This window comes from Gopherus evgoodei, chromosome 9 (assembly GCF_007399415.2).
Source record: "Gopherus evgoodei ecotype Sinaloan lineage chromosome 9, rGopEvg1_v1.p, whole genome shotgun sequence".
Taxonomy (NCBI): Eukaryota; Metazoa; Chordata; order Testudines; family Testudinidae; genus Gopherus; species Gopherus evgoodei.
The window spans coordinates 53,514,783-53,527,473 of record NC_044330.1 but is presented as its reverse complement, the minus strand read 5'-3'; the positions used below and the strand labels follow the sequence as shown (position 1 = coordinate 53,527,473).

Here is a 12,691-nt window from a genome sequence, read left to right as displayed (position 1 = left end):
ACATGTCCAGAGCTAACTGGGGTGACATGATGAAAAAACTATCAGATTTCTAAAATGGGACATATGTATTCTCAATTTTAATTACACTAACTATTTATCATAAATGGCTGCAGCACTGAAGTCCTATTGCTTTTTAAAATTACTTTCCCTGAACAGCTCCACTGAGCATACCAAAAAGTTTCTTCACAACAATGTGAAAGAGATTCTCTGCCTTCATCTGGCAAAGTAGAAAGCCGAGAGTGAGATTTACAAAATGATTTGCAACCCATGAACATGGGGGGAAAGAGTCTAGCAAGCATCAAATTACATCCTCACATTAAATCTTGCGCTTCTCATGCAACTTGGGCACAATATGGTGTTGTGGGATAAATTAGAAATAATCCCAGCCAAGCCACTAACACAGGGGATTCCTTACTGAAATCACAGTAGGAACCTGAAAACAGTCCTCAGAGGCGGGGTAAATGAATGACATGCAAAGTAAGGCCAAATCTCGCCCAAGAAAATACAAAGATACCTCTGTTTGGGTGTAAAGTAACCCGATCCTGCTATAAGATACTTGTGGGTACAAGGAACTATCCTGGCAAATCCAGCTTCAGGATTGGGTCTTTAGATCCCTGGGAAGACTGTGTTGTAGCTGTAATTTACATAAAGTATCAGACCTGTTCAATGAGTGAAATGTCATTGGTTTTATTGAAACAGATGCCGAGCCAAAAGTGAATGTCAGTGCCCACTGGCAATAGGTCATGAGGGATTGTTTAGGAATAGATTCAGGGGAAGACTTTCTGCAACTATCTCAACATTGTTCCCTAAGTATTTTTTTTTCCAGTTTTTGAAATGTCATGAAAATTCTGTAATTTGACACACTTCAAGCATCTCTGCCCAGTTCCTCTCTCAGATCCATTAAATCAAGACTGGATGTCTCATTCTAAAATATACATTCCAGTTCAACCCACAAGATGTAGGCTTGGTGCAAGAATCCCAGGCTGATCCTCTGTCCTGTGTTATGCAAGAGGTCAAACTAGATGATCCCAACAGCCTGATCAGCCCCATAACTGTTTGTTTGAGTTTCCTAGGGAATCCTTATAGTTCATGCTCCATAATCTGACCCTATAAGTAGTTCTGCTGTTGGGCAACAGATGGCCCTGCCTTGCCCTGGGAAGTGCTGGGGAGCTGTAACAGAAAACCAATAGCTGAAGGAAGCATTTGATAAACCTACATTTTTATTTGGCTGAGAAGGAAGGCTTGCCACGTAGAAATGCTCCCATGGGTGCAGACCGCAAGCACTACACTAACCCCATGCCAGCCCTCTGCAATCAGCCAAGCCATTATCAGCAAAGACGGCACCGGCTCACGCTCACCATATTTGCTCATTCTGTCTCCTCTCATTCCCCATGCAGTTTGTGGATGAGAACAGCGACTTGGAGACTTCCTCCCTTGAAGAGATCACCCAACTCCTGGACACCAAGAGCCAGACGAAGCAGCAGCGGCAACCAGCTGTGAGGCACAGTGGGGACTCGACAGGGTCGCAGGGCACCAGCATCTGGAGTTCCAGCAGCACGAGGGCTGGAGGCTGGTGACTTGCTTGACAGCCCCTTCGCTGTACCCTACAAGGGCTTGGATTTCAGGGCCCAGTGCCAAAGCTGGAAGTTCCTGCTATGTGGCCACAAGGCTTTGGAATCCTGTTACTATAGGAAGATCAGGCACTGGGCTTAGATTTAAAAACAACCCGCCAGTTTAGAGCAATCAGAATGGGAATCCCTGTCCCATGGCCCCAAGTGATCCCTAGCTATGATGCATTTTTGCAACGACTGCCCAGGTGCCCTCTCCACAGTGCGTGCGGGTCAGTGTCTCCTGGGCTGGTTGGAAAAACGTATCGTTCAACACCCCTGCGTGTGGAGGGGCACATTCTGCTGCCCAGCCATCAGTGTGAAGAAAGTAGTGGGCTGAGCGCATGGAGGGAAGAGTCTGGGGCAGCATTCAGGGGATACACAGGACTGTGGGGGCAAGGCAAGGACATGGCTGCCATCCTTTGGACACTCTGGAGAGGGGTCGCACATAGTATGGAGGCCATTGTGACATCAAGGCTGCAGGTGCAGCCCCCAGGCTTCTCATCCCCTCCTCAGCCAAGTGGAGGAAGGAATCCCTCACTCCTCCTGCCCAGAGAGATCCCCAACAGACAGCTTACTGTGCATAGATTCACAGTAAGATCAACCCCTTCCATGTGGCTACGGGATCAGCTGCCTTGGTGGCATCATCCCCCCATTCGCCCAGTCCTGTGGTGGGTGATCCTTGGTCTGCCGGGGGGAGAAGATGGGCCAGGGAGATAGGGCAGGGCCCTGGGAGGGATGGGGAAGCATTTTAGACTGCCACAGCCCTGCACACGTCTCCATGAAAAGATAATACAGGCCACAGCTAGGTTATTTTAATGCCTCCCCACTGTCTGCACTGGGGAGCCCCCCTGTAGGAGGGATCCTAGTGAAAGCTGCTGGCTGCAAGGCCCCATCAGCTCAGTTCCATAGGAGGCACTTTGCCACGGAGCAGGCGTGGGAGGAGGGATTGGGGCACAGGGTCTCAGATGGACGGCTGGTCCTCCCAGACTGTGGGATGGTTGGGCTGGCTCCATGGCCTGTTCTGCAGTGGGCAAACCTCCTCTCCCCACTGGAACACTCTCCACAAGGAGAGCCTCAGCAGGTTTCTATCCCCCTTCCCCACCTCACACTGGAGGTGTTCCCCTAGGAGTGTGAATCAGGCCCTGATTTTATAGCAGGGGAGCAAAAGATAAGATACAAGAAACAGGAATCTGTTAACCCTCTCAGTGCTGCAGGGACAGGCCCATCAGCACTGGCCTGGCTGCAGCTACTCCCTTTGACAGAGTACACCAGCTCTGATGAGCCATGTCCTACAGCTGACAAAGCAATGCAGAAGGTGACAAAGGAAACACTTCAGAGTAGCAGCCATGTTAGTCTGTATCCACAAAAAGAACAGGAGTACTTGTCGCACCTTAGAGACTAACAAATTTATTTCAGCATGAGCTTTTGTGGGCTACAGCTCACTGCATCCGAAGAAGTGAGCTGTAGCCCACGAAAGCTCATGCTGAAATAAATTTGTTAGTCTCTAAGGTGCCACAAGTACTCCTGTTCTTTTTAAAGGAAACACTAATACAGCTGGCAATGCTCGGCAAGTTCTCTGAGAACACACGTACAGAAACACCCACCCGATGGCGCCACAGCCTCAGAAAGGAGCAGGGCTGCTATACTTAGTACTGACTCAGGTTGCTGCTGGAAACTCAGGAGCAGGTTGCAGGAACAGATCTGCTCTAGCAGGTGCACTTATGTAAAGCACATTACAGAAAGCAGCGGAGCTCTGTCACATAAATATGCAGAGCCCAGCTCTCTGTGAGCTTGCACCTTATGCTGCTGCTTACACCAAGGAGCGTAAAATATTACCTAGTCAGAACAGTAGCTGCTTAGATCCTCCCCGTGGATGTGCATAAAGTGTTACACAAGGTGCAGTGCCGAGGATCAGCTCCACAGTGTCATGCCCTGAAAAGCACAGGAAGTTCAAATGAAGCCGCATCCTGTGTACTGTGTACTTTGTGTATTGAGAATCCACAAGGTTCAGCAGTGAACTCTACAGTGCCTCACAATCTCTCCAGCTGCACCAGAGGAACACGGCCCCTAGCCGTTACGGCCAGTAGCACTGGGAATTTAAGGTATATCTGCAAGGTGGCTTGTGGCTGTGCCTTATTCAGGTTCACAAAGGAGGAGGATGCAAACACTTCCCTAGCGTCCCACTGGCAAGGGACCTCTGCAATCTGTGGCCACGCCAGAGTGCAGGAGCTGCTCCGTGCAAGTGCTTCCTGAATCTCAAGGGAGGTAGGGTGCTAGCTGTGCCTTAATGACGGATCTGGCCCCCTGTGTGACTAGAATGGCTGGATATGGTGTATTACTTACATAACAATCAATATAACAGCCTTCCCAAATGCTACCTCCGACTCACTTGAGGATGCTTTCCATGGTACTTTTACAAGGCTGTGATATATTTCCACAGACTCCAAAGGTTTAACAAGGTTTCACCGCATTTGCTCTAGCTCCCTTTGCTTTACAACGTATCTGCTACTGATTTGCACTGTCCTTCTTAATCAGGGTATTTTTCTTCTTTGTTGCAGAGTTCCTCTGTGTTGCTCTAGCAAGAGAGTTATTCTGCTCCTAGGCCTTGATGCAGCAAAGCACGTTAGCATGGGAATGGTCCCTCTGTCTTCAGTGCATCAGTGCTTGATATTATGCTTGTGCTTAAGGCCCAGATCCTGAAAAGTATTTCAGTGGGAGCTAGGCACCTTTGAGGAGCTGGGCTTAACTGCTTTGCTAGATAAGTGTTTCAGAGGCAACTGCCTGTGTTCAAGGGACACTTTCATTTTGAAATCGAGTGTCTTTTTAAAACACTTAAAAATATCCCTGCTCCTGAGTCCGGCTGCCCTTTTTTGTTGTACAATCAAATTATCATTTTTTAAAAATATGATTTGTCTCCCCCCTGCTAAGGGAAACTGACTAGACAAGGAGAAACACAAAGTGACTTGACAAAGAGTGCTGTCAAAAGTAAAAATTTAATGGAAAAATAGGAACAAAAGTAGGTTTTCAGATTGGCATCACTGAAGAGACCGAACCATTGCTTGAAAGAAGAGTATGTGAAAAAGTGTCAGACTTGGTGGGGGGATTAAATGAATGGTGCCCCTTTAGTATTCCCATCAAAAACATCTGTTCATGAGTTTAGAACTGGTTTTAGAAAGCAAAAGGACTCTTAAGAGCATAAGAATGACCATACTGGGTCAGATCAATGGTCCATCTAGCCCAGTATCCTGTCTACTGACAGTGACCACTGTCAGATGCTTCAGCGAGATAGGGCAATTATCAAGTGATCCCTCCCCTTTCATCCAGTCCCTGTTTCTGGCATTTGGAGGGTTAGGAACACCCAGAGCAGGGGTTGTGTCCCTGACAGTCTTGGCTAGTAGCCATTGCTGGATCAATCCTCTTCCTGTTATGTCACCCTCCATATGATGGGAAACAACCAGGGCCTTCCTGCTCTAGAAGGGAGTTTGCCTGTGCACAGCTGAACAGAAATGCAGATCAGAGCTTTTCTCCCCTTCTTATTTTTAAATTATTGGAGGACCCTATCCAAAGAATCAATATAGTCAGTGTAAATAAGTTACTGCATAAAATGAGTGTTGCTGTGTAAATTTAGCCTTAAAAATGAAGTAAGTGCCAGGAAATCTATACATTTTTGTACATCTACTTATATGCTGCGTATGAGAGAATTTTGACAATTCAGATTTCTAACTTTTGTAAATTTGTAAAACAGGAAAATCTGTGACATTTTTACAATCTCCATGCCCCCCCTTTTTTTTTCAACCAAGTGTAGAGTTGCTTTAAGTTTTTGTAATTTCACTTTTTTAAAAAAAAATGATCAAATTAAAAGCAAAATTCATTATATTTTCCCACTTTTTTCATCCAATTTAATTTCTAGTGCCTTTGTCATTAGGGAAAAATATTTTAATCTAACATTTTACATGTCTGGTCTCATCATCTGTGGATTGTAAAAGAGTCTGAGTTTAGGAGAATGGAAATAGAAATTCAATCCAAAATGTCGTTTCTGAGCTTTTATAAAATATCAAAGATACCTGGTAACCAACAATCTCAAAACAAGTGCAAACAAACCCTATTTGAAAACATGGAAGCGTGTTCCATACACCCCAGCAATAATTAATGTTCCCGTTTTAAGTAAGAATTACGATGTATTGGTATTAATTATTTATTATGGCTACAGTGTCATAGCTATGCTGGATACTATACAATTACTTTAACAGATGTTATCCTTTGGCTGATGATCAGCCTATTTTTGAATGCTTCCTTCAGTAAAACATATTTGTTTCAGCAGTGGGGTTTTCTTTTAAGTAGTTCCTTTTAGAGTTTTTGTCTGGGGAAAACAAATGAAAGAGTCCCACCAAACATGCTCTGGAATAGTAAATGAGTTTACATTGTCACAGGTCCAAGGTGTTAGCTGAAGTGCTCCTTAAGCTAGAGTAAATACATATGGGCTAAGGAAATCAAATCCTGTTCCTAACTCATGGGCCACAAGCCTCCACTCCCTAGCTGTAGCTCTCTTACTGTTATCAAAGATTTCTGATACTTCCAGCTCAGCACAGCGTGCTAGGTGCTGTACAATCACATAGTAAGAGATTGACCCTGCAGATCTTCCAATCTAAAGAGTCAAAACACAGGCATAACGAGGTGAAGTGATTTACACAGCAGGGCAATGGAATTGCTCAGCTGCTGCCTTAGTCATTGGACCACACTGGTTCTCTCATCTAGAGACACCACACGCAGTCCTGTAGGCTTTGGCTCCCATTGCCACTCCCCTGGCTCTGCCTGAGCCCAGCCCCCTCCCCACACGTCATTGCTCTAGAAATGGTTTGGGGGCAGGTGTCTCTGTGTTATGCAGGTCAGAAGACAGAATCACAATGGTCACTTCTGACCTTGGAATCTATGAATATGGATCCCATGCAGAAGCCTAACAATGGCCTTTAGATTGATGTCCACTTTGTAATAGGGATTCCAAGGCAGCTGCTCTCATGGCCCTGGCCAGCATTTTTAACCATTTCAGTGAAGAGAGTCTAGGAACATGTGGAAAGAACCATAAAGACCACAAGGGCAGTCAGAGACTCCCAAAGTTTCATGTCTCACTGACCTGGCCAACAGGAGAGCCAAAACTCATTGAAAGGAGCAGGTAGCCCTGCATTCACAAATGAGGGGAAGAAGAAAAGAATCTGTGTGCCAGCTAGGAATGGCTGCAAACAAGAGGCGCCACACAATGGGGGCCGTCAGTGGGAATGCCTGGGTCCCTTTCTATACTTGCTGGATTGAAAATAGCATCATACACTTGCACTGCGGTAGTGCGCTAACTGGAATCTGGATATTCTACAGATTGATCTATCTTTTAACCAGCATTCCAGGTCTTGGTAACCTTTAATATCCACGGCTAGGAACCCTGGAAATTTATTTACCAGTCTCTGCTATTCAATTAGCACTCCCATGGAGCACAATGCTGTATTAATTAAGCATCACCACAGGTTGCAATAGTCTTTAGATCAAAATCAATTAAGTTTGACCTGGATAAATCATTTCCAACCTGCAAACAAACAATACAGCCTCATGCTTGAAAGAGCCTCTGCCACACTTCAGCACATTCAATGAAAACAACCAGTTTTATCAGTGCAAGTGTATGTGTTCCAACTATCCCTGTGCTCACTGGGTACATGTCACCTCAGGAAGGGATGCAGAGATGAAGTTTCTAGATGCTAATAATGACAGCTTCTTGGAGCAGCTAGTCTGGGAACCCACAAGGGGGGAGCCAATTCTTGATTTAGTCCTAAGTGGAGCACAGGAGGTCCAAGAGGTGAATATAGCTGAACCACTCAGCTATAGCAACTATCATATAATTAAATTTAACATCCTTGGGGGTGGATGGCAAGATACTAAAGAACCTCATCACAGCAGCATTTAATTTCCAAAAGGGGACCTACACAAAAATGATGAAGCTAGTTAAACAGAAAATTAAAAGTAACAGTCACAAGAATGAAATGCCTGCAGCTGCATGAAAACTTGTGTTTTTTTTTTAAAATATCGTAACAGAGGCTCAAATTAAATGTATTCCCTAAATTAAAAAAAAATAGTAAAAGGACAAAACAAAAGTCACCATGAGAAAACAGAGTAAAAGAAGTGGTGAGAGGCAATAAGGCATTCTTTAAAAACTGGATGTTAAATCCTACTGAGGAAGATAGAAAGGAGCATAACCTCTGGCATACCAAAGTATAATTAGGCAAGCCAAAACAGAATTTGAAGAGCAACTAGACAAAGAAGAAATGCTGCCGAAGCCCTGGACCGCCGCCGGGTTTTCAAATCGGGCCCCGCCCTTCATAAAGCCAGCCCTGCATAAGGAAGTACTTTTTCACACAATGCACAGTCACCCTGTGGAACTTATTGCCAGGGGATATTCAGAAGGTCAAAAGTATAAGCCAAGATGGTCAGGGATGCAACTCCATGCTCTGGGTGTCCCTAAGCCTCTGACTCCCAGCGTCTGGTAGTCAGGACTGGATAACAGGGGATGGATCACATGATAATTGCTGTGTTCTGTTCATTCCCTTTGAAGTATCTGGTATTGGACAGTGTTGGAGACAGGATACTGGGCTAGTGGGACAATTTATCTGACCCGGTGTGACAGAATGCACCCTTGTATTCACACCCTACACACTATTGTAATAATCTTTGTACAAAATATGCTCAGTAAGATATTATTTGAAAACTAATAACTTGCTGGTAAATAATATCACAGTGAAATGTATGTAGCAACATTATATGTAAAATTATGAACATAAGCTGAAATCATGACTGAAGCATGTTTACCAGACAAGTCTTGGGAATGGATAAGCCTGTTTCTCAAAGACAAAGGACAAGTTGACTCCCCAGCCAGGTGTCATCAAAGCTGATGGGCCATCATCTATCAAGTGACTAGTCTTTGGCAAGGAAGGGGGGAAGAAACAAACAGACATGCATCTCAACAAGCAATTTAGCAAACCTTTCCCCCACCAGATTCCATGTCTCCTTGCTCTGAGCTGGAAAGAACTTTATCTAGGGTCACTCTAAAAGAAATGCATTCCAAAATGTGACAACTATAAAAGTGAGGGGAAAAAACAACGCAAGTTCTTGCTCCCTTTCTGTCTCTCTTTTCACCTGAGAAGACAAAAGAAACAGCCATTAGACTTGGGGAGCAGCCCCTGGCCTGAGAGTTTCTTCAGCAATGTACTAACAACATGCTAAGGGACTTCACCTTGAGACAAGTCTAGTTTGCTAAATTTAAAAAGTGCTTTATCTTTATTTTTCTTGTAGCCTGTGGCAAGGCAGAGATATAAACCCCTTGGATGGTCTGCTAAAAGTGTGGCTCCTCCCCCGGCTTCCCGGCTGAGTTGCTGGGTGTAGGAGCCCAGGGACTCACCAAGGAGCTCAGCTGCAGGCCCTAAGGAGGGCAGGCTCAGGGGAATCAGCTAAATTGAGTGGAACCAGCTGGGCTGGTGACTGAGCGGAGATATAAGCCTCGGAAAAGGCTCAGAAAGAGGGCTAGCCAGGGAGAAGATAGGGGGGTTATAGTGCTGTGTCTGCTGGAGGCCTTAAGAGTAAAAAAACCTAGGGAAGGGTCAGTGTGGGGATTGGTGTTGGGCAAATTGGGATTGCACTAAGCACTGTACATAAAGTGATGTGAGTGAAACACCTGAAAGAGGTGTTGGGACCCTTTTCTTTGACCAGCCTAAGAACAGAGCACAGGGATGAGAGGGAAAGAACCTGTGCAGACTCTCTGACAGCCATTTCTGACTTTAATGCTTCATTAGTTGTACTCATTTCAAATCTTTGTAAGTAAATAAACTTGTTTTATTCTTTAATTGCAATGAAAAGGACAAAAAGTCACCATGAGAAAACTGAGTAAAAGGACAAAAAAAGTTCTAGATTCTTTGGGTAATGCCATTTAAGGTAGTAGGCTGTTGTATGTTGATCCCCTTAGATAGGCAACAGCCATAATATATCTGGACTGTCCAAGAGAGGGCTAGATAGTGCAGACCACACTCTTTTTTTTGGGGGGGGGTAGGGATGGGATTCAGGACTGGGAATGTGTTGGGGTCACCCTGAAAATAGTGACTAAGGGTGGTGGGAGACAGTGTGGCTGATGTTTGCTGGGCCTGTGGCTATACACAGACACTCAGGGTGTGACCTGCATATTCTTTAGGTGTTTGTTTAGGCAACCAGGTTGGGACCTATAATAGCAATGCATGGTGAAGCATCCCAGGTTTCATGGCAAGTGGTGACAGTCCCTCACTGGTCTGGACTGGACCCAGAATGTAATTTCTAGTCTGGCCATTTGCATGTTCTGTATTGGTTTTTTTTCCGGTGCTGCTGATGAACATGAAGTTTGTGGCCAATGAAGAAATTCAAAAAGTTTTAATTATTTTGGGTCTCCTAGGATGATTGTTACACAGAAGTGATTTCCAAATGATGATCACACTAAGACTGGTTGAAAATTTTCCCATTGACTTGGTTTTTTGGATGGAAAATTGGATTTTTGATTAAGTGAAATTTTCCATTGAGAGAGTCTGCTTTCCAGGGGAAATTGTCTTTGGGGTAAAAAAATGAAAAAACATTTTTGTTTCCAAACTGAAAATTTTCAGCCAGAAACTGAAGCTTTCAATTTGGAAATGCTGTTCTGTTGCTTCATGTAGTTCAGGTGTCTCATGGCCCCATTCTCCTGTATGAGCCAGGCTCCTCAGATGACCTATGTCTCCCATGATGCATGTGGTAATAGGACTCCCATGATGCACTATAGTGGTTCAACAAAAGGGGAGTCTGTGGTGTATCATGGGAAATGTTGACCACTAGATGTCAGGGGAGAGCTCATTCAATGTCTTGGTAATTCCTTTACACAAAGATTTATTTCTGACAGAATTAGAAAACAAATTTGGCTTCTCCCACCAGAGACACACAAGTCTAACCCAAAATGATTTTCCCACTTCCTGTACAGATGAGATTCCAAAACAAAATAAGACAATGCAATGTGGTTATCAGCAAATGCAAGTGGGGGGTAGGGCAGGCCAGCCTTCTACAAGCAGAAACTGTGCATGCAAATTGAGGATGTTATGTTGTGTGACTAATGGGATGCCCTCTTAGCACTCAGAGACCCACTTCTGAGATCCTTGCACCTGGTCCTCAACAAATGTAAACTGTAAATCCAGCCTCATCATTTACAGGTGCTACTCACTCCAAACCTATTTGTTTCATTTTCTAAGTTCTGCTGAGAGTTCTAGGGGCAGGTTCTGGTCATTGGTCCTAAGAGCTAAGTGAGCTCAGAACCCACAGCTGGGGACAGATATTCCAAAGATCTCAATGCCCAACCAGCTGAGCTCTTCTGAAAATCTAGCCTCTAGGTTTAGTTTCTCTGGAAGCAGAATCAGGCCCTATCAACCGTGCTCTAATTTTGTTCAGACAGGAGCAGGACTGGTGCAATAATCAACAGCAGTAAATGTTTAGAGAGAAGAGTCACCACACCGGATTAAGACCCAGATCTGAGTCAGATTGAAATGACAGATTAGAAGGTGAATGGTAACAAATTGTTTCATTAGGGATGTTAGCCTTGCAAAAAGCCCAGGGCCCAATTTCCTAGTGCAACTCCACTGAAATCATTGGTGATGTGTCAGCCACGCAGTGGAGTAATGTGGGCCTAAGAAAAACTCATTGCCCAGCCCTGGTTATTGCAGTCAGGGCCCTGTGTGCATCCCTTCCCGTATAAGCAGGATAGCAGTGTGTGGTACCCTTAATATCTGCCTTCTCAGCTGGGGTTTCCCTATTTGACTGAAAACAGCACTGCACTGCTCTGTCCCTCCTGCCATACAGAGACCTCAGCTGTGGCTGGGTTGTTGGGCCCTGTTGTTGGACCCAACTTCTAAAGAACAGGGGTTAAAAGCAGCCCTGGGGAGGGCTCTGGCTGGGAGAAAGCTACTACTAGACTGATTGGGGAAGCAGCCCAGCTGGGCCACGCCCCAGTCAGGCCACAGCTGGCCCTATAAAAGGCCAGTGAGTCAGGAGGTGGCAGAGACTCCTTCTAGCTTGAGTGATCTGGCTGCAGGGAACTGAGAGAAGGTACCTGGAGTGGAGCAGGGCTGGGGGAAGGCCAAGGGAGCTGGGGAGCTCTGGCCTGGAAACCTCTCCAGGCTGTGGTCTAATGGAAGGCAAATTAGGTACTGGGGATGGAGGGGGTAGCCCACAGGTAGGCAGAGGCAGCAGGTCCAAACCCCCCTTGCCTATGACGAGTGACTTTTACACTGTAGTCTGTCCCAGTGAGAGGGGGCTAGATGGTGACTGGCAATAGCCCATGACTGAGGCAAGGTGGGGCGAGAGGGTTGGGGTTCCCCTGGGTGAGGATACCCTGAGACTGTGGTGGTATTGCCAGGGGGCAGCACCCCAAATACAAGGGGCACTGAGGGAGGGACATGGAGGCCAGCAGCAGCAGCAGTGGGACATCAGCCTGCAGAAGGCGCTTCGGAGGCTGGAAATGCTAATTCCCTGAGATGACCAGCAGGAAGTGCCGCAGGGGTGAGTCCTGCACCGTGACAGGCCCCCAGAGCAGGGGTCCTGGGGGTAAACAGAATATTGAGAGGACTGGGCAAGACCCCCCTCACAAAGCAATCATCTCAGGTTCTCTGCAGACACAGGCAGATGCTGCTGTGTCGCTTAAGCTACACTCACGTTTCCTGGCTTTTCTTCACAACCATGAGAGCTACACATGGACATTTTCTTTCTGTGAAAGCTGCGAGCCTCACGTAATCAAAAGCCTCAACATGCTGAGCCTGTAGGCACAGGCCTATGGTGCCTATGCCTTAATCTAGCCTGGGCTTCCCTCACCTCTGCTGATTCCTATCAGTCCCAACAAGCAACCCCCTGCTATTCCAAGTTTGGGTTTGTCTGGGTCCTGCCATCCATCCCAAGCTCTGGTGATGCTGCTCAATACCAAACTACAAAACACTGCTAATCCCAGCTCCTGCCCTCCCCCAGCTATGCATATGCTCTTCTTTCCCAACTCAGAGCCCCCCTACTAGTCC

The 12,691-nt window shown here is 45.9% G+C and overlaps 1 protein-coding gene across 4 annotated transcripts in view; it reads left to right on the top strand.

The window, feature by feature from the left end:
* The window catches only part of DZIP1L (DAZ interacting zinc finger protein 1 like), a 41,556-nt gene extending 35,629 nt beyond the window's left edge, over positions 1–5,927 (top strand). For 3 of the 4 annotated variants that reach the window (XM_030576196.1, XM_030576195.1, XM_030576194.1), the window contains exon 16: positions 1,398–3,003. In XM_030576196.1, coding sequence (XP_030432056.1) covers positions 1,398–1,577 — 180 coding nt within the window. In that variant the 3' untranslated portion in view covers positions 1,578–3,003. Of the gene's footprint in view, positions 1–1,397; positions 3,004–4,168 lie in introns of those variants that run through there. The other variant, XR_004002081.1, reaches the window with a different exon arrangement.
* The last annotated feature ends 6,764 nt before the right edge of the window (positions 5,928–12,691 follow it).